Source organism: Prionailurus bengalensis, chromosome C1 (assembly GCF_016509475.1).
Source record: "Prionailurus bengalensis isolate Pbe53 chromosome C1, Fcat_Pben_1.1_paternal_pri, whole genome shotgun sequence".
Lineage (NCBI taxonomy): Eukaryota > Metazoa > Chordata > Mammalia > Carnivora > Felidae > Prionailurus > Prionailurus bengalensis.
Window position 1 is genome coordinate 222,231,922 of NC_057345.1, and position 21,858 is coordinate 222,253,779.

The window sequence follows — 21,858 nt, forward strand, 5'->3', positions numbered from 1 at the left end:
CACGTAGCTTCCTGGAAACTGACTGGCCAGTGCTCTTACTGGGTGACGTGGGTGCGGGATGGGCGGCGGGCCCTCGAGGAATCCGAGACCAGGACCAGAGCGCTTCTGAGTCAGCACCGCCGCTGGCTGGGGGCTTCTGTGTGTGTTCGTGGATTTCTTTTTATTTTATTGAGACGGTTTTTAACCTTCCCTTAAAACTTGGGAGGACCAGGACTCGGAATCCCATGAATACAGTAGAAAATGTAGGAAGGAATCCACAGTGAGAAATGGGCAGACAAGAAGGGAATGGACTTCTTTGGGCGGCTGTGAACCAACTTCTAAATGTTTCCTTTTTGATTTTAGAAAAACTTCGCCAACTGGTTTGATTCCACACACTTCAGCAAGCGGCGGGAGCTTTAACAGGCTTCGTTTTTACTACAATGTTACTCAACTCTGTTAAATCTTTAAACCCTGAACTTTAAAAAAATATTACTCAGGCTTAGCTCATATGTGTTAGAAAAACCGTATCTGCTGGGCATTCTTAGGATAGAGGATTGTGGGGTACACGCTAAAGCAGATGTTGTTGAAAACAAAAATACCGTTCTGAGGACTCCTTTTGATATATCGTGCGTGTCCTCAACGGAAACTAAATAGATGTTGCTACAGCGGTTACCCCTTCTTCGGGGTCCACACCAGATGCCCCCGTGCAGCCTCCCGGAGCCCCAGGCCTCCCCTGCTTCTAGGGAGGTGTCACTCTGCTCTTCCTAGGACTACACGGCCCACCGGGACACCGATCCTTGTAGACGGGAGTCTGGGAGCCTGTGGCGGAGACTGTCAGATGCCAGTGTTAACGGGGGCTCTGCCGAGGTGGTGGTGAGGGTCTGTGTGCGAGTGGAACGGGTGGGCCGCAGGGAGTGGCAGGTGACCCCATCCTGTTAGCCTGCCCCTGTTCCTCGAGGGTAGGGAGGGCGGCTCGCCCCACGGCCGTGAGCACGGCGCCCGACAGCATGTGTGTGGTCACACGGTCATTATTGAACTGAGGTAATCCAGGAACAATCTTGTTTCCTTATTTTAGAACAAACTCACGATGTTGGACATTGCATCAAACAGAATCAAAAAGATTGAAAACGTCAGCCATCTGACAGAGCTGCAGGAATTCTGGGTAAGTGGAACGACCGCCGGGATTGGTTCCGCTTCCGCCGAAGTGGCGCCACCGAGCGTAGCACTGAGTGCGCGCGGAGCGCCAGCCCCGGGCGCCTCCTACGCCGTGAGGTGGGGGCGCTGTCGCAGAGTTTACTCTTGGCTGTGTGCGCTGGCATCACCCAGGAGCGGAACTCGGGCCCCACGTCCTCCCAGACGCACAGACGCGGGCGTTTTCACAGATTCTGGGGATCGCAGCGCACAAGAAGATGTGAGAGGCCCGGGTCCGTAGGGTGAGAGTGGCCTGTGACCGAGAGCTTTCCAGACCCGTCCCGGGAGCTAGTGCGTTCAGTGCAGATAGACCGCAGCAGCACGGGAGAAGCCGGAAGGCTCTCTGCACTCAGTCCTCCCGGGCTCTGCCTCGTGTTTTCTGAGGCCAACAGGTGTGGGTTGGGGAGTGGTATCCCAGAGCCGGGAGGAAGAAGTAGGAAGGGAAGCAGCACGTCGCAGGTCCTAACTTCTTGACTCCTCTAAAGCGTTGCACGACGGTCACCGAGCTGAGGGCCACAGTGTCGGGATTCTGTGGCGTGCTCTCCTGACGTGTGTGCGCTGCCTGTCCCCGGGCTGGGGGCCCGTGCGCGGATCGTGGCACACGTTTCACCCTGAGATCCTTTGAAGCGAGCGTTGTCCTGGGTGTGCTCAGCTGACCAGGCCGTGTGTGCGTGGAGTCTGAGACATGACTCTTCCTTCCATAGCCGTGCTGCTGACCCTGCTTACGTCATCTCAAAAACTCCTCCAAGTTTCCCGACAACACGGGTAGCCTGCCGTGAAAACGACCTTTGCCCCTTACCGATAGCGCTGGGTCTTGGGTCGCGTCAGGTTGTGGTGCCAGAGCAAATCTGGGGAGACCAGAACCAGAAGTAGAAAGGTGGGAAAAGGGTGTCAGGCTGGAGGCACCGGTGAGGTGCCACGAGCCTGGTGGGTGTAGCGTGCAGCCCACCCCCGAAGGAAGGTGAGGCTGCGGATAGGCTGGTTGGATCAGAGCAAAGAGTTTTGGCTCTGGAGAGGCGGGGGAACCACACAGAGAAACCAAACAACCAAATGAGTCCAGTGGCAGGGGACCTGGGTGACAGGGAAAGGGCTCCTGGCAGAACGTTTCAGGAGGTTTGGGAAACCAGCTGATACTGAAGCAGTGTTTCTGAAATGTGCGATTGCTTCTACATGCCCTGCCAAGGGACAAGAGCATGGGACACGGGGTGCTGAGACCACAGGCAGAGGCCAGCTGGGCACCCTGGCCATCGGGAAGGCAGGCAGGCAGGCTGGCACTTGCTGGAAGGTGGATAGTGCCCTGCCCTGTAACACACAAAGCAGATGAAGACAGTCAGATGAGGCAGAGCCTACAGTGCTTGATGGTGTCCAGACTGCTTCCTCTTCTGATCTGCTGATCATAGCAACCCTGCGAAGCAGGCGGTGTTGTGCCATTTTACCACTGAGGAGTTGCATTTCAGGAAGGGAGGTTGCAAACTGGGAGCTCTCAAACTCTGCTGTGCTCCTATCACATGTAGGGTTTGCTTAGCTATGAGCTGGTCTCTGAGAGAGAAACAGGAAGCCAGGCTTAATAAAATTTTAATCACCCAAATCCTGTGTTTATTGATGTTCTGCTTGTCCTGCCAGTTACTGAGAGAAAGATGTTGGAATATCCCAAACATAACCGTGGCTTTGCTTTCTCCGTTCGGTTCACCGGCTTTTGCTCCTTGTATCTTTAAGGTTTTTATTGGCTGCACACACATTTAGGGTTATAGTGTCTTCTTGAGGCATTGTCTTTTCATCATATGGAATGTCCCTTTTCCGCGCTGCCCTCTTTGTTCTTGTCCTGAATTCTACCTCCCGTGTTAATCTGGCCGTTCTATCTTTCTCCTGTTACTGTTTCCATGGGTATCTTTCTCCATCCATTTACTCAACCTCTGTCTTCATGATAGGTAAAATACGTCTCTCGTAGACAGCACGTCAGTTTTGCTTTTTTATCCAGTCTGACCATCTCTGCCTTTTAAGGGCAGTATTTACCCTGCTCACGTTTAGTACAATTACATTCACTTACACTTTGTGCAGTGGTTGGGTTTAGGTCTGCCATCTTGCTATTCGGTTTTTATTTGTCCCATGTGTTCTTTGTTCCTTTTTTTCTCTTTTCTTGCCTTCTTTTTGGATTAGAAAAACATTATTTTTGGTAGTCTATTTTATTTTCACTATTGACGCAATTTGCTTGTATCTGTATGCTGTATTTTAGGAATCACAAAATATATTTTCAGTTTATCACAGTCTGCCTTCGAATGATGTGTCACGTCACAAATAATGTAAGTCCCTTACAGGAGTGTGCTTCCATTCCTCTCCAACAGCTGACATTGCCCTATGTTTTACTTTTCAGAGATGTAAGCCCCGTGACGTGTTGCTGTATCGGTTATCTTTTAAGGAAATTTAACAACAAAATCCACTTATTTTACCATTTCTGGCATTTTTTCATTATTTTATGTGGTTTCCGTTGTGCCATTTCCCTTCCACCTGAAGAATTTTAATAATTTTTTATCGTGCAGCCTGTTGTAAACCGATTGTTTCAGCTTCGATCTGTCTGGAAAAGTCTCTTTATTTTGTTTCATTTTTGAAGCATGGGATTACAGCTCCACAATTCTAGTTTGCCAGTTTGGGGGGTTTGTCTACAGCACTTCATACGTGTCCCATTGTGCTCCAGCCTGCACCGTTCCTGATGAGAAACTGTTAGTCATTCTCGCCCCTTCTGTGTGACATGTCTCTCTCCCTCCAGCTGCTTTTTTTTAATATATAATTTTTTTAGTGTTTATTTTTGAGAGAGAGAGACAGACAGCGTGAGTGGGGGAGGGGCGGAGAGAGAGAAGGAGACACGGAATCCGAAGCAGGCTTCAGGCTCCGAGCTGTCGGCACAGAGCCCGACATGGGGCTTGAACCCACGAACCGTGAGATCATAACCTGAGCTGAAGTCGGATGTTCAACCGACTGAGCCCCCCAGGCACCCCTGTCTCCCTCCAGCTGCTTATTTATGTTCTATCATCACTTTTGTTTCTTGCAACTTGAAGGTCACGTGCTGTTGAGCTTTGGGGATCTGTGAATTTATAGTTTTCAAAATCAGATGCAGCAAACTTCTGAAAATAATCTCCTCCAAAATTTATTCTGCTCCCCTTCCCCCAGTTTCTTCCTAAAACTCCAATTATGCATATGTTGTCCAGTGCTTGGTCACTGGGTCACTGGCTTTTATGTTGTGTGCTTGCGTTTGTATGATTTCTGTTCCTATGTCTGTAAGGTCATGATCGTCTGCAATGTTCATATGCTGTTAAGCTCTTGGAGTCAGTTTTTTAGCTCAGATGTTATATTTTTCAACTCTAAAAAAAAGTTTGGTTCTCTTTTTATAGATTCCGTTTCTCTCCTTAATGTTTGTGTTTCCCTTGAAGCCTTCCTTTTTCACGTGGCTAGTAATTTTTGTATTAGATGCTGGCCATTAGGATGTTAAGTTATTGGGGCACCTGGCTGGCTCAGTCAGTAGAGCATGCAATTCTTGGTCTCAGGGCTGTGAGTTCAAGCCCCACACTAGGTACAGAGATTACTTAAAAATAAAATCTTTTTTTAAAAGGATGTGAAGTTATTGACTCTGGATTTTTTTTTTTTTTTTTGCTTTCCTTTAAAGCGTATTGGCCTGTATATCTGGCAGACAGTGAACCTGATCCTTTTGAGGCTCACTTTCAGCTTTATCAGTGTGAATCTACGAAGCCTGTCCTCTAAGGCTACTCTGCTCTGTTTCTAGGCTGTGACCCTTCTTGGGTCTCTAGTGAATGCCCTGGGCGTCTAACGAGGTCTCTGCCTCTGGTTGGTGACGGCGCAAACATGTCCTTTCCGTGCATGAGCTCTGGCCTTGCCCAGTTCATTGCTTCTGGCGCCTCGTGGCTTCTATGCTGTGGCCGGTCCTGTAATTTCACGCCACCATCCACACTCAGTTGTCAGTCCAAGATTCAAGGGGACACTGGGTGCCCTTCTGGAGCTTTTTTCCTATACAGCTCACTCCTCTCCAGAAATCCCAGCTGCCTCTGCCTTCCCAAACCAGATTCACTGTCTCAACTCACTGTGGCCTCCAGGCTCTACTTGGGTTCCCCGGTGGTCCACAGTCTGCCTGCAGACAGAAGGCCAGAGGCACACAGAGCTCACCTCCCTCTTTTCCCTGCTCTCTGGAGTCACTGTCCCGTGTCACCTGTTGTCCAGTGTATGCAAACAGCAGTTTCATGTTACTTGTCCTGTCTTCCAGTTTACGACAGAAAAGTGGAGTCCCGCTCCAGTCCTTCCCTCGCTTGAAGTGGAGGTCCTGTGACTTCATGTAATTTTTCACTTTTCTCTCTCACTCCTCCACGGCACACCGTGAGCTTCGCGGGGCAGAGGAGTCTCTCTGTTTTGCTCAGTGTTGCCTCACCAACCCCTAGAACAGTGCCTGGCACACGCTCGGTTGAATGAGAGGCAGGAATTTAGGAGAGGAAGCTTGGGTAGCTGGGTGGAGACCAGCTGTGGATAACATTGAAAATGACCCCATGCAGGTACGTGAGCTGAGGGTCACTGTATTAAAAACAGCTCCTAGAGGGGCGCCATTTGAAAACGGGAGGTGGGGAACAGAGCACGAATAGGCATGTCGCAGAATAAGAAGTAACAATTGCTCGTAGGTGCATAAAGCGTTTCCTACTTATTAATTTTTAGAATACACTGAAACAGTGAGATGTGGTGTTTTGATGGTCGGGTTGACAAAGCCTTTGCTAGAATGAGGCGTGCATTGTGGCGAGCACTCCCTTGGGCGCCGGCGGGACTCTGGTTGACACGTGTTCTGTGGGGCATTCAGAGCCTTGGAACTTTCACATCTAAGACCTAACAAAATGATGAGAAAGTCAAAGATTATGTACAAAAATACACAGACATCAGGATTTGGGTTTGTTGGTTTTTTTTTACATTGGAAATAGCTTTGTTGTATTTTCTAACGATAGAAGTATTTCTGTTCGTTGTAAAAAAGAAAAAGATCAGATTACAAAGAAGAACGAGAAATCTGTTTTTTCCTTGGTTTTCAGCGTTTAGCGTCAGTTTAGAAAAGGTCATAAACCCAAAACTTATAAAAACAATTGTCCAGATTTTCTTCTGAAACTTTAAGTTTGTATCATTCATATGTTCTCTCCAACTTAGGGAGTAATAAATTATGATATGGCCACACGATGAAATATGCTACTATAAAGCAAGGCTTTCAAATGACGTTTGTAAAGGGGATTTAATTACAGGAAAATGCTCATAATGTTGATGGGAAAAAAGGAAGGTGCCAAGTATTGGGGGCAGATCCGGGTGTTGGTGAACGCAGTACACGTGGACGCGCGCACACAGAGAAAGGCCAGAGGAACGTGGGCAGAAACGAGAAGCCCTGCTCTCTGGATTGCACACATACAGCGGTTTCCTTTTTCTCTCTCTACTCTGCGGCTCCTCCAAGTTTTCCATGGTGAGCACGTATGTCTCTCGCGATTGAAAACCAAAGCATGGAAAAGTACATTCGAAGAGAAGCAGAGGTGAAGCTGACGCCAGTGCCTCCCGCCAAGATCGGCTCTGCGGCTCCCAGAGAAGGCCGAAGAAGACAGAACAGAACATTAACGGCGGTCTTCCTTTTGTGGCGAGACCGCGCATGATTTTTATCTTTTTCTTTTCCTCCCTTGCTGTATTTCCCACTCCTCGGCAATGAACATTTTTATCTCGGGAAGAAAAAGAGAAGGAGGTGTATTTCCACGCATGCCTGTCAGCAGGGGCCGAGCAGGTGAGCCACGTGGCCGCCTTGTGTGCTCCATACTGGCGGGAGTGCAGGGGCCAGTGGAGGCCAGCGGAGGCCGAGACCCTTCTCCTGCTGCCCCACAGGTGACTGAGGCCACGTGAGCAGACCTGGCAGGTCGCGGCGGGGTGAGAAAGAAGGGAGTGAGTTCCAAATGAAACATCGATGGTGAGTCAGCAGAAACTGGTCCCCAGCTGAGGGAAAGGCGAAGGTCACAGGCAGGGAGATGTGTGGGGCCGAGCAAGAAGGCAGCAGTTGAGCTGGGAGCTGTCTAGATAGCCTCCCCTTCACCAGATCATCCCGGCTCCCAGAAGTCGGCGTGGACGAGCCCAGATACGCAGCGTGCTGCGCAGAAGTTAGTGCGTGCGTGTGTAAAGTGTATAAATCAGAGCGGGTACACGTGTCCCTCCTTTCTGCAGAGAGAAACCCCAGAAGCATCAACCTGCAGAAACGGTCGCCCGTGGGGCCCGAGGGGAAGGTGGAGGGTGTAACAGCAGACCGTGTCTTCTCCAAACACATCATTTTGCAGAGTTTTGGTTTTTGAAAATGCTTTATGCATTTTTTTAAACATTTTTAATTTACAATTCTAAGTGGACCGAAACAAACGACTCAATATTTCAAATTCCTACAATAACGACACAGAAGACAGTGACGCAGGAAAGACTTCTCTGACCATACGGCCTTTGGGAGCTGCATCCTAAGCACAGAAAGAACTCCTAAAGGATCTTGAATGTCCCTTGGTGGTTTTATTAGTGATAATATTGGTGTTATGATTTTGAAACTATTTTAAATATGTTACAGGATAAATATACTAATGTGAGTAGGATCCTTCCGAATACTCCACATACAAGAAAATAGGCACAAATACAAAGTCACACTAGTGTGGCCTGTCGTGTTGGATTTGGATCTGGGGCCAGGTTTAGGCATGGAGGAAAGGCCGTCAGTCTTCCCATCTCGCACAAACAGCTATCACATGGGCAGGCATAGGGAGTAGCTGTTTCCAGACCATGGGCTCGGGGCGACCACCGTGTCCACACCGCGGCCCTCAGCCAAGGGTGCTCGCCACACACAGGTGGGCCCAGACACAGAGCTGCGGTTTCCCCAAGCAAAGGAAGCAGAAATCGGAGCTAGGGCTCCCGGGGCTGAAATTTTCAGGGCAGCCTCGCAGCGGGGCGATGGCCACACGGAGACAAAGCCAGAGAAGTCAGCCTGAGGATCCCTCAGCCGAAGAATAAGCTGCACATGGGCAGCAGGCCTGGCAGAGGACAGCTGAGGACGTCAGGCCGGGCGGAGATTCCGGATGCCACGCAGCGTGTGGAGGCACCGCATTCCAACCTGCCAGGGCGGGACGGCTGTGCCCGACACCCCAGAAAGCGCATCGACAGCCCAGCACAGCCACACGTCAGAGGCACATGCAGCACTCTCCCGGAGCCTGCGACCAGGCCTTCACAGGACCAGGAGGCTTCGCAGAACACCGCTCTTTAGAGGAGGACAACAAAACGCAGGCTGCAAGAAGTGTGGCATCCACAGCAGCCAGTGTGCAGAGAGGCAGGAAAGTGCCACCCAGAACAAGGAGAAAACATCCATAGAAACCACAGGAGATGACCCATGATGTGTCCCCCTCACTGAGGTCCTGGCATTCGTGCCCATGTGACCCCTGCCCACAAGTGTGTGTGGGCCTTACCAACTCATTTCCAACAAAACATGGCAGAGGCCACAGGAGCCCACCCCTGTGCTTGGGCTATGAAGAGGCTGCCCTCGGGCCCAGGGACTCTGTCTGGCTCTCCCTCTTGAATCCGTACCTGAATACGAAGTAACAGACACCTCTTCTGACGCCAGCAGCACACAAGGCCCACGTCCCCTTTCTTGAAATGCCCTGCAGATTGTCCACAAATAGGTGGTTGTGATATTCTACCAGTCACTTACAAGATGCACCTTGAGAATTCTTCCCCACCTCTGTTTTTAAGATGTCACTGAGTTTACGGGAAATTAAATGTAAATCTTCTATATAAATATCAGCCACAAAAAACCATCGTAATGGGAAATACATCCTGTGAAGTTAGGGTCTCAAAAACCACAAGCAGTCTGCTGGGAAGATGTCAAGCAGGGAGACCGTCAAAAGCAGAATTCCAGTCGTGGACTCAGGCCACCTCATCACCGGATGCTAAAATCACTGAAGAGCTGGATGTCTGCCGTGTGCCGCCCCACGTAGAATTTGCTAAATGCAAAGGGCAACTTCATCCATATGACCAAATTTACCATCCCTGACAGCAACAGCCTGATGCTGTGTCCCCCCGCCCCCCATGTGAGTCATCTATAAAACGTACTTGCCAAAAATGTTTATTTGCTCTAACCAAGCATTCAGACCTAACTTTGAGTTTACAGGAAACACGGGGGCTAGGAGAACATGCTAGGTGACACCAAAAGAGAGCCAGAGGGTACATCCGAACGAGGGGCATTCCACAGGAAAGTTAACTGAGTTTCTTCACAAAGTCAATTTCATTTAACAGAAGAAAAAAAAAAAATGTGAGTTGAAGGTGGGAAATGTTCTAGATTAAGAGACTAGAAGTTGTACCTTATGGGGAGATATTCTCTAAGGGTCACACCCCACCCTGTTCCTTTATGCCCCGGTTGTAAAGAACGTAACGGGGAACAGGAGGTGCCGTGTTTTCCCTCAGTGAGTATAACATCTTTGCCCCGGCCTGGGCTCAGGAGACTCTGAACTGTGTGTGGAAACAATACAAGGGAATGGTTTTGCGCTCCATTTTGGAAACATGAAGATAAGACTCTAAAAGTTATCTGTATCCAAGACATCATTCCAGTGTTCCAGTGGGGAGGAGTGAAATCTCCAGTTCCGCACTGATGGGATCCTGGAGGAAACTGGCCTGAGGCCGACTGGATCACCCGAAATGCTGGAATCTGGACTTTATAGAGATAGTCTCCCCCCCAGAACTGGCGGCACGCTGGTGTCCGCGGGCACCGTGACGTGCAGGACGGCAAGCGTGCGGTGGGCAGATAGGAGAAAACGTGTGTTTTGAACCAGAAGAGGACCGGGCGCTGTGCGGCCGCCTGTGCCAGAGCTGACAGCCTGAGTCCACCACTGTGATGTTATGAAAAGGTTTTTAAGCAGACTATGTTGCAAAAAACCTTATTTCTTCTAAAGAATGCTGTACTGCTACTTTTATTTTGCTGTGTTAAGGTCAGAGCGTAGGTACGTGTGTGCACCGTTTCGGTGGCTGTCCACTTTGGCGGTGGATGGACTGCTTCCCCGGCACTTCTAATCGTGCCCACTTTGCATTTGGCCGTGTGAGCGGCTCACGGGTGGGGAGATTTATGCTTCATCGAATAACACTTGAGAATGCGTCCTGAAGGAGCTGTTCTCCAGCGTCCCCTCCAGGGGATGCACCACTCAGGCCGACGGCAGAGCACCTTCTCAGTGTCCGGGCCCTCTTGCAGGTTTCCGTCCCTTCGCGGGGCCGAGACCTGGGTTTTGGAAACCTAGACTTTCCGAAGCAGGTGGCACCCTCGGCCCACAAGAAGTCATGTGAAAAGAGCGTTCCTCGCCCAAGTAGGTCTGGGAGTGCGCGGGCTCACGGGGAATTAGTGCAGACGTTCTGGCCGTGGCTGCCGAGCGGGTAGCGGACTGGCTCCAGCCATGAGCAAGCACAAGATGTGGTTTGGCTCTACTCGGGCGGAGCACGAGGCTGTGGCCCCGGGGAGGCGTGGCAACTGTGGAGCGAAGAACAGGACCCGTGGTCAAAGTTTATGGCAAGACAAGGCATAAGGCACTGCAGAGGGGGTAGCCGTGCAGAGAAGGGGCCCAGCACACCGTGGCCGAGGCCCAAGCCGTCTGGGCCCAAGGCCGCCCCACTCAAGGCTCACGCGGTGGCAAAGCGGGGGTGCGGTGCCCACGTAGAGAGAGCTTGCCAACACCATCAGCATCCGGGCCAGACTCCACAGAGGCCGTTCCTGACAGAAGGACCCCAGGCTCAGATTCGACCTACCGCAGACCCACCCTAAATAAAGCCGAAATCAAGCTCAAACTATCTCCAGAGGTAGTGTTTGGAGGTCAGTCCCCACCGAGTCGGAGGGACCCTGACAAAGAGTGAAACCGGGTTCACGCACGTCGTGCTGATCAGCTGGTAGTAGAACAAAAAATCCATTCTCTTCAAAGAATCCAGTGTCGATAGCACGTTATCCACAATGTCTAGCGTTTGGTCTAAAATCACAGATCTGTAAATAGGAAAATATGATCTGTGCTTAAAAAGAAGTTGTCACAAGAAACCAAACCCTTGGTGCCAATTAACTCTGGGCCTGGAGGGGGGTTGTGGTGTCTCGTTCTCATGCCCGCCTCCAGACGGTGCTTCCTCCTCCCTAAAGACCTCCCGCCACGCAGCCTGGTGTGCTCACTCCACCCCGGGGGCCTCACCCCTCCCTTCCTTGAAGATGTCAGGACTCGCCCCCACCCAGCACTGCCCCTGCCACGCGCGGTCCTTGCTGCTCTCTGAGTCCGTGTCGGTGTCCCAGGGGCCTGGCGCCTCCTCACCCCCCCGAAAGTCACGGTTGCTGACACCCCCCAACGGACCCCGAGCCCTGTGGCTGCCAGCTCCGCGCAGTCCGCTCCATCCGCCGGCATTCCCACCTGCTTGCTGCCCCATCGAGACCATCACCAGGGACCCCGGCCCCCTCTCCGTCTCTCGCCTTCTTAGGTGCTCACCCCCACACCACTCCTACATCAGGAGGCTGCTATCGTCACCCCCTTCTGCTCGACCGGCTCACCCTGCAGAAGGTGTTAACTTCGCCTCGGCTGGGCCCGCCATGCTCCCCGCAGTGCCTTCCTGCCTTTCGAGCCAAGCTTAGCCCATCTTCTCCGGGTCAGGTTCCTCCGCCCTCACCGGACGTCCTTGCGTGGAGAGAAACTCACTCTCGGCCCCCCATCACGGCAGATGTAGGCGGTTCTCTGCGGCCACCTCCTCTTCGTTCAAGGACACCCACCAGTGACGCCCCTGCCCCAGCCCGTAAAAGCGTTTCCACCCGTGCACAGACGGGCTGCAGCCTCTCCTGTCCTGAAGGCTGCCCTCTCTCCTTGACCGTGACCCCCTCCCCCCAACCCACCCCCCTCCACCATCCCTGCCCTCCTTTGCAGGCAGCCTGCTCGGGAGACCTCTCGTCTGGCTGGCTGTCACTCACCTCCACCCTCCACCCTGGGACTCACTCAGCAGCAAGCTCTCCCCGTGGCCTAGGACGGGCACGCACCCCCCAGCCACGGTGTGGCCCACCAGCCAAGATGGTCTAGCGGTCGGGGCCTGTGCTACACCTGGCGTGTTGGAAGCTTCCCTCCACCAGCAGACATGTGGCTGGATTCAGTGTCCCTCGCACCCCTCACTCTACGCTGGAGTGCCTGCCCGGGGTCCGGTCTTGGGCCTTCTCTCTGCCTAATGAGCCTCTCCAGTCCAAGTACCCCCGTCTGCTCCCAGCACCCATATTTATATTCCCAGCCCGAGTCTGTCCTGGGCTCCGGATTTGCAGCAACAACTGTGTGCCCAGCGCAGGACGTCATTGGCTGACTACCCACCCCCAAACCCAGCAGCACGTCCTGAGCCCGTGAGCCTCCCTCCCCAAGCTGTCCTTCCTCCATTTTGTTCAACAGCCTCCCAGTTCTTCGGGCCAAAAATCTCAGAATCTTCCTTTGTTTCTCCTTTCACACATCACATGCAAGACGACGCCTTCCCTCCCCCTTCCACCCAGAATCCAGCCTCTCTGCACCTCTGCTGTCAACACCGTGCCACAAAGCCACCATCATCCCTGACCGGCACCATTAACACCACTTTCTAATGCGCAGCACTCTCCACACGACCGTGACCAGATTCAAGTCCACAACCCTTCCAGGGCCGCCATCTCAGTCCTTCAAAGTCCCCACCGCCACGCCCATGTCATGTCGCTGCCGAACCCCAGCTCCTAGAACAGAGCCTGGTACGTGAGAGGTTCTCACGCATTCGCCCAGATGCTGAGCCACCGTGTCAGTGTTTCAGACCCAAAGGCCAGGCAGTGTCCCAGAATTCCATGCCGACTAACGTGCTCTTGGCTTGCAGCGCTTGAACTCCCCTGGCGCTCCTGCCGAGGGGCCACAGGTGGGTTCCTGGAAAGGCTCCGCCTCCTTCCCATTGCGTGCGCGTGGGTCGCTCCTCTGTACGCAGAGGTGAAGATGAAAGGGGCCACGCTGTCGCCTCCACCCACCCCGGCTCCCGCCGCAGGTTCACAGAGGACGGACCTGCCCCTGCCCTTCGGGAGGAGCGCACCTGCCCTCGGCCTGTGTGCGCTTGGAACTGGGGGGGTCAGACCAGCAGGCCGTGAGGCTGGTGTGGCACCCCCCTGTTAGTGATGCCTACGCTCCCAGCGGCTTTCCGGCTGGCGCCTCGTTTAAGCTTGGTCATCCGGGCCACCCGGCTGGCTCAGTCGGTGGAGCATGCGACTCTTGATCTCGGGGTCACGAGTGTGAGCCCCACATGGGCTGCAGAGATCACTTAAATAAAAATAAAACTTTACAGTTCCTGTCATCCAAACCCTCCAATGACCTGCTGGAGTCAGGTTGCCCTGCTTGTCAGAGCCAGCTGTGCCTCGCCCCGGCGCCACGGTCTGGGACGTGGCATGGGTAGCGTAAGATCGGCCACGGCGGGGCGTTTACACCACAGAATCTGGCGGACACTACCCATCAGGGCTCTTTGAAATCTCTTGGAGCTGGTTGCTGAGGGCGCCTGCAGGACCGCCCGGCCTACGCCCTCGCCTCCGCACCCCCCGGGGCGGATGGCTATATCTAGCCTTCAGAGACTGTCCCGCCATCTGTGTTCACGTGGTCCTCTGCCAGATTCTTGGGGAACTGGCAGAAGCCAGGGTGGCTCACCCTCTGAGCCTCCTGTCTCGCCCCCCACGGAGGAGCCACCACCATCCACAGGACAGGTGTGGACTGAGCGTCATAAGCACGTGCCGTGACGGGCACTCTAAATCCAGAGGCCCACCATGCCCTCGTCTTGACGGTGGCTCAAAGAGCGAATTCTCCCTGGCTCTGGCGGGTCCTGTCCAGGTGGGCCTTGGCAGGATCAGGAGGGTGAAATCTAACCTGCTTTGAGCCTGTAACTCAGACTTCTGAGCCCCTCCTCCAGGTTCATATCCTGGGGCCATCATGTCAGCCATGCAAGGTGAGCGGTGGCCGGGCATTTACGTCACAGACCCCAGCAAGGGGCATCCCAGTGGGACAAGCCAGAGGCAACTTCGGGGACAGATGGACGTTTAGTCAGCGTGGCTGCTGCCCTGCTGACCATGTCACAGGCAGAGCGTGCCGTCAGGCCATGGGGATGACTGAATGGGTCTGAAACAGAAACCGAACCTACTGTGACAGGTTGCCAGGAGATGGGGCGGGGTTGTCCTCGGTGTTGCTCTGATCGTTTCTCCGCTGATGTTAACTTGGATTAGCCCCTTTCGTGGTGATGTGGCCCAAGTCCTGGGCATGAGCAAGGGCATTTCCCGTGGGACACTGCTGGAAGGTGGCCGGGAGGTACCGAGCGGTGACAGGGTTCCATGAGGGCACCAGGAAGACTTAATACCAAGTCACACTGTCTTCAGAGTGGGGAGGACGGGAGCGCGTCTGTGGCCTCGTGCCCAGGTGTGGGGTGGGAGGCTCGGGCCCTTCAGTCCTACAAGCTTTTCTAACGCACGTGTGTGTGTGTGTGTGTGTGTGTGTGTGTGTGTGTGTGTGTCCTCCAGATGAACGACAATCTCCTCGAGAGCTGGAGCGACCTCGACGAGCTGAAGGCAGCCAAGAGCCTGGAGACGGTGTACCTGGAGCGGAACCCCCTGCAGAAGGACCCCCAGTACAGGCGGAAGATCATGCTGGCCCTGCCCACCGTGCGGCAGATCGACGCCACCTTCGTCCGGTTCTGAGTCCTCCCGGCTCCTCGCCCGGGCCCTCTCTTCACAAGAACTTCCCAGCCACGGTTTTTATCTGCCCGTTGCTCCTCGAGCCGTCACTCTCAACAGTCACAAACCCAATGGCAATAAAAAGGCACTGAGTGATAACCGCCGTGTGTGACGCCCGCGCCGCTCCGGGATGCCGCCACGCGGTGTTCTAGTTAGACGGTCATGGTCCCACCTGTGGTGTTCCCGCCACATCAGTCTCCTCCTTCCTCTCCGGGAGGTCTCGGCCCTCATGAGAAGGGCGGGCCGGTGGGTATGGGGGCGCTGCCCAGGGTGGGGGCACTCGGTGGCCGGCCTGGCCTCCAAAGCTGTTTGGTCTTAAACACCAGGTGATGCCTCAGTTTTTCTAATTGCATGTATTTAAAAAACAAAACTGGGCACAGGATGGCTCAGCCCTGCGTGCTGCAACCCTCCCGGCTCCTAGATGGTCGCAGCCATGCACCAGGCCCCTGCTGACCGCTGCCCGGGCTTGCCCTGCCGACCCAACCTCAGCTCTTCGGGGCCCGGACCGCCCGCAAGAGGAGACGCTTCCCACACGCACGGCTGCCCGTGCCGCTGGCAGTGCGGACCCGCCCAAGTCTCTGTTCAAGACTTTCTCCAAAGAGCCCACCTCCTGGCAGATTCTGACATCACTTCCCGGTCTTTCCCTGTCATGTTGGCTTGTTTTTTAGAAAATTTACGTCAACACTCATCCAGGGTCTCTCGGGGTCTCAGATTTCCCTTCTGCAGAAAGAGCACTGAATCATGGTCACCATGGTCCCTTCTCCAAGGTTCTAGAGCTGCCCTGTCCAGTATGGGGGCCACTTGCCATCATGTGTGGTTGCTTCAACATAAACTTAAATTTGTTAAAATGAAATAAAGGATTCAGTTCCTCAGTTGCACGTGGCAGATTCCAGGTGCTCAGTAGCCACGTCTCACTAGGGGGACCCGTTCCCGTCGTCACAGAGAGCTCTGGAAGGTCCTGCTCTAGATCCTGATGAGTAGCCTGCACAGGCCACTCTTGAGAGCCAGGGAGCAGGTCAGAGGTCTGCGAGCGACCAGGTGACCCCTGCCAACATTTGTGGACCTGCCAGTTGTTGGCCTGAAGTTTAAGGTCACGTCTAGTTCCCAACTCACCTTCACCAGGATGAATCGTGTGGCCTGTCCCTGTGAGTGCCTGCCCACTGGAAGCAAATTTCCGGGAAGGGGTCGGGAGGGCGCGGCCCCAGAAAGGGTCTTCAGATTACAGCCCTAGAAGTAAGAAGAAAGACAGTCTAGACACAAGCATCCGGGACTTGACTGCCACCGCTGGGAGCATTATTCACAGGCATCATCCACCCAAATACAACCCCGTCAGATGAACCACAGAACGGTGGAGGTGTCATTCCGGAGCAGCAGGCCACACCCGGCGGGACCTTCATTCATGAGCACACAGCTGACAAAGAGCCCTCTGTGACGCAGAGACCGCATTCTGGCCCGGGCACGAGACGCGCCCCGAAAAGTGGGCCATGTGAACCACGAGGTCACCGCTTTTTAATCTGGGAGCTAGAGCGTCGCGGGTAGCGGCAGACGGCACATGTGTTCACCATGGCGTGGAAGAAAAGGAGCAATCGTTTATAAACACGTGCATGGGGAGCCATGTGGTGAAAGTCGCTGCGAACAGGATAGGTTTGTCCTCATGGGTAGGAAAAGAAACCCAGAGAGCCTCGGGCAAACAGGACAGTAAGGAGGTAAGCATTCAGCCTCTGGTGTGGATGAGGTGGGGACACGTGCCCAGAGCCAGTCCCAGTCCCACTAACATCCGGCCTCTGTGCTTTAACAGACCCAGGAAATGTACAGGGGGGAAGCGGGGAAAGGGGGGGAAGGGTGTGCAGAACCGGCAGTCCCAGACCAAGCGCCACTTGAATATTTGAGAAGCTCATTAAACTTAAGATCCACACTGAACCGTGAAACTTTGGACAAGGGTCGAGGGAGGCAGCTTCCTGCCGGATCCTAAAAGCTACGGACCAGGCTGGTGGGGTCCCGGCCCCAGACGGTGCCGAGAAGCATTGCTGTGTACAGGACGCCCCCTGCGTGGCCCGGGGTCAGAAACCTCGGAGTGACCGGGAAAACGGGTGGCGGGACGAAGTGCGGGAACCCCTCTGTGAGCCGCAGTGGAGGAGAGCATTGATGGCCGCAGCGCAGCCACAGACACGGTTTGGATGGGTTCGTCTACGCAAAAATAACATCCCTGTAGAGCACGGAACACCACGGGTAGACCACAGACAGCAGGTGAAGAGACATGCTCCCAGTGTTTACAACTGGCAGAGGCCTGATCAAAGAGCCCACTAGAAACCCGCCGAAGGCGACAGCAGGCAATCCAGGGAAGCCAGAGGGCCCGGCGACCACCCCCGGCGCGCCGGTCTTCGGAGAGGCACACACGGGATGGGCCGCTGCTGTGCCCCTACCCAAAATTAGCCGGGTCGAAAGCTCCCGGCGTGGGGTGTCCAGGAGGGCACCGCACGTGGGCCCCGGGCGCAGTGCCGTCACGGCCCAGGCAGAGGGACCCCAGGGGCACCCTGAACCTCAGAAGCGCACCCAAGCCGGGTCTTTGGCTACGGTAAAGGTTCTTCGGCCGGAACAGCTCGCGGCGCCCGCTGGGCAACCCCGAGGAGGCTGCGGCCCCGGAAACCACGTGTGCGTGAAGGAGCGCCGTGCGGGGGCGCGCGCGCAGGCAGGACGGCCTGCGGGGGCGCGCGCGGACTGGAGGGCTCTCAGACGCGGAGGGAAGGGCGGGAACAGCCGGGAATGAGGCGCAGCCGGGGACCCCGCCTCCTCGCGCACGTGGTCCGAAACAACCCCAAGCAAAGACACCGACTAGGAGGCAAGTTTGGCGCGAGAGGGAGGGAGGTGAGGAGACGGCACAGACACCGGCAGACGTGGCCATACTGCTGACCCGACGGGGGGGGGGGGGGGGGGGGGAGGTGGAGCGTGGCTGCAGGGAAGAGACGCGACCGGGCGCGTGCGCCCTCGACGCCTCCGCCCCTGTCCGTCGGCCTTCCCTCTTTCAGGTGCTTGGGATCATACAGCGGTGAGCCAGACGACCCTTTGTTTCTTCTCGTAAGATTTTTAAAAACCCGCCCTTGGGAACTTCCCGGGGAGCGGGCGTAGGTTAAACAGCAACCGGAAGACAATTGTAAGGTTAGAAGGTGACTCCACGTTTGGGAGAAACGCGCCTTTGGCCAGGCTCCCTGGTGGCAGGGGTGGGGTGACCTCGCTGAGGGGCAGAACCGGGCCAGAGCCACACTGGGGGGTGGGGGGAAGCAGGCCGAGGGGGCAGCAGAGAGGAGGAGGCAGAGCGGAGGGAGGGGAGAGTGAAGCCTCGGGCAGAGCATTCCGGAACCCCAGCCCCCCGGGCTCGGGGCGCTTGGCGGGAAGAGCCTGGATGGGGAGTAAGCGCTGGCAGGACCCCAGCCGGCTGCAAGGGAGAGGCACAGAGGGAGGGGGAAGCAGGGAGGGGCAGGGGAGGTACCCTGAGGTCAGGGAGGGGCAGGGCAGGGGGACGGGCGGACAGACACGCTGGACGCAAGGGTGGCGTCCTACTGCAGCAAGAGGCGAGCAGAGAGGGCGGTGGCCACCTGGGGGAGGGCGTGCTTGCTCCGTGCAGAGGGAATGTTTGGGAGAGAGGTGGAATCCGGGAAGGCTCTTGAGGGGCAGGGATGAGTCCTGGAGGAGACAGAAGGGTCCTGGGGAGCAAGAGAGGGTCCTGGGGGACAGGGGGGGAGTCCTGGGGAGGAGAGAAGGGTTCTGAGGGCAGGGGTGAGTCCTCGGGGGGCCAGGAGAGGGTCCTGGGGGCAGGTATGAGCCCTGGGGGAGGGGGGCAAGAGAGGGTCCTGGGGGTCAAGAGAGGGTCCTGGGGTCAGGAGTGAGTCCTGGGGACAAGAGAGGGTCCTGGGGGACAGGGGGGGAGTCCTGGGGAGGAGAGAAGAGTTCTGGGGGGCAGGGGTGAGTCCTCGGGGGGCCAGGAGAGGGTCCTGGGGGCAGGTATGAGTCCTGGGGAGCAAGAGAGGGTCCTGGGGGACGGGGGGGGGGGGGGGAGTCCTGGGGAGGAGAGAAGGGTTCTGGGGGCAAGGGTGAGTCCTGGGGGCAGGGATGAGTCCTGGACGGCAGGGGTTGAGTGAGCGGATAACACATAGGATACAGGAAGACTGCGAACCATTCGTGGCCCACCCCTCAGACTGTGTGCAGGACGGGTGACTGAGGACAGAAGAGGCACCCAGCTGGCAGTCACTCCAAGGGCCATCAGCCCAGTGATTTTGTTCAGAGCAGCAGTGTGCCCACCCCAGGGAGGAGGCACATTGGGTTGTAAACCAGCTGTCAGGTCTGCTCCCTTTCCAGGCTGCCCCGCGGCGGTGGCGGGGGGTGGGGGGGGGTGGAGGGGCTGGGACTCGTGCTTAGCCGGTGGCACCTGCCGTCTGGAGGGGAGGGACAGGTGCAGGTGGCACAGGCTGGAGTCTGGGCCTGCAGGTGCCCCACCTCCCTGTTCTTGTGAGGTGACGAAGATCCTTTTTCAGCCACAGTGGGAGGTCTTTTCCCCCTGCTTCCACCGATGTGTCTCTAAACGTTCAACAGATGAATATAAAAGGTCACAGTCGGAAAAGGCCAGCGTGCAGTGTGGCAGGTCTGGGCCCTGGGCTCTTCCTGGCACCTGGGACCCAACAAAACACCTGTGCTCGTTGCTTGCTTGCTTTTTTCTTCTTCTTCTTAATCTTTGAAAACTGCCTGAATAATGCAACTTGGAAAAATGTCAAACCATGAAACGTCGTGTAAAGTAAAAATCTAAGCTTCCCGCTCTTGAAGGTGTCCTGCGTGCATGTGTCCCTCCAGGGCTCCAGCCGTGGGGCGCGGTGGTCCCCCGCGACCTGTCCCCGCTGCCCTCCTCAGGTAGACATCCCTGAGGCCACCAAGAGCAGAGAGCCGGGAGCCCCTGACAGCTGGCCTCCTCCTGGGATGCTCCTCTGCAGTGTCTGGCCGGAGCACAGGGCAAAGTTGTCTCCGGCTGGGAAAACTCTGGGCCACACCAGACAGAGGCCCTGGGGGCTCAAGCCGAGCTCCCCACCCCCCCGGGTGTTCCTCCTGTCTCCGCCTGCCTCACCCCTTTCCTGGGCTCTGGGGCATCCCATCTCGGCGTCTGTGTGGGAAGCGCTTGACCCTCAGGCTCAGGGGGTCCCAGCTGTGGCTGGGCCCTGCCTGTGGGAGCTTGACCCGCTGAGCAGGGTCTCCCTGGGAGCAGAGTGGGGGTCAGAGATGCAGCCAGGACGAGGGTGCGACTCGGGGGTTTCAACAGGTGTCTGGTGAGGAGGGCTGAGCGCGGGTGAGCGGGATCCTGGGAGAAAGGCCCAGAGCAGAGAGGACCCAGGGGGGGCCCGGGGCCCTCCTCCCTGCACCGAAGTGGGCCCTGAGCTGACGTGGTAGCCTGAGGCCACACCCAGGAAGTGGCAGAACGGGCTCTACCACCTGGGTCCCCCCATGTCCCACACGGGCACCCTGCCAGGCAGAGACGACAGCCCACATCTGTGGCCACCCCCGCCGGATGCCACCTCTCCCTAATGTCCCACAGCAACGGCCCGACAGCTGACATGGGCCCTGGCGTCCCTGAGTACAAAGGGGAGCACAGTGGCATTTGCATGTGCGCTGGGTGAGGGCCCTAGGAAAATAGGCTGCCTCTGTTTGCAGACTCAGAGCCCCACACCCCCTCTTCAAACAAAGGCAGATCCCATTCCAGGAGCTGGGGGGGTTGGGGGGGGGGGAACTTGCCCCAGCCACTCTGCTTCCGGGCCCATTTGCCAGGCGAGGGGAGGACATGTGAGTGGCCATCGCCCACCCCCACGCCGGGCAGGGTCCCTCCCAGTTCTCTGCCTACGGGACTGGCCCGGACTCAGCTGCCCAGACCAGGCTTGTGCTGAAAAGCTGGCCATGACCTCGGAGGCCTCTTCTGGAAGCCACCGTCCCAGGTGGGAGCCTTTTCTGATGCAAGGGCCATGGGGAGGAGGGGGGAGAGGGACTCCAGGGAGGCTGGGTGAGCACCCCCGGGCCATCAGGGCTCCAAATGCCCTGAACTACGGGTTAAGCTCCAAGGTCCCCCTGCTACCCAGAGGCCTGCCCGGGCCTCGGGGGTGAGAAGAGCCAAGGCTCGGTGTGGCTCTGGGCAGGGCGCCTCCAATCGGAGGGACAGCCAGTGGAGCCACCACGGAGGAGGTCACTGCTGTGGCCTCATCCCCCGTCCTCTCTACACGAAGCGCTCACCACAGTGGGGAAGGCTTCCAGTTGGCTTAAGATCCCTGAGACTTCTCCAGGAGGGCTTCGTGGCCCACACTGTCACAATGCCAGGCCCTGGCTCAGGGCCGTCTGACACCTCAAAGACTCTGGGCTGCGGGCTCACACCTCCGCCTCCCCCAGGTTATGTGGCCTAGACGAGCTCTCCCCAAAGCCCCCCGCGGCGTCTCCACCTCAGCCCTCCCCGCCTCCGTGGGCCTGGTGGTGGCCGTCAGTGCCTCACCTGCACTGGGGCGGATGGCTGGCCCTACTCAAAACCACCCCTTCTGGGCCACAGGGTTCCTCTTGCTCTTTGCCAACCTGTCAACTGGGAGAGTGGCATCTGTCCTCCCCACAGAGGGGTCCTGAGGCCAGGTGGGGAACACACAGGGTCAGCGTGGCCGGGCCAGCCTCCCCAACGGGTCCAGGGCCCTCCCCACCCCACCCCCGCCACTGGGAGGAGCTGAGGCCTCGAGTCTATTAAAGGGTATCACCCACTCCTCTTGCTGGGGAGCAGAGCTGAGCCCACCCCACTGGGCCTCCTCCTGCCCCCACCACCCCGGGCATTGCTGGGAGGGAGGGAGGCACACGCTGGACAGGTGCACAGATGGACAGCTGCTGGGCCAGGCCCCTGC

At 56.3% G+C, this 21,858-nt stretch overlaps 1 protein-coding gene across 5 annotated transcripts in view; it reads left to right on the top strand.

Annotated features, from left to right (window-relative positions):
* PPP1R7 (protein phosphatase 1 regulatory subunit 7) overlaps positions 1-15,052 on the top strand; it is a 30,180-nt gene extending 15,128 nt beyond the window's left edge. For 4 of the 5 annotated variants that reach the window (XM_043578411.1, XM_043578410.1, XM_043578412.1 and 1 more), the window contains exons 9-10: positions 1,055-1,141; positions 14,741-15,052. In XM_043578411.1, coding sequence (XP_043434346.1) covers positions 1,055-1,141; positions 14,741-14,917 — 264 coding nt within the window. In that variant the 3' untranslated portion in view covers positions 14,918-15,052. Of the gene's footprint in view, positions 1-1,054; positions 1,142-1,874; positions 1,902-14,740 lie in introns of those variants that run through there. The other variant, XM_043578413.1, reaches the window with a different exon arrangement.
* The last annotated feature ends 6,806 nt before the right edge of the window (positions 15,053-21,858 follow it).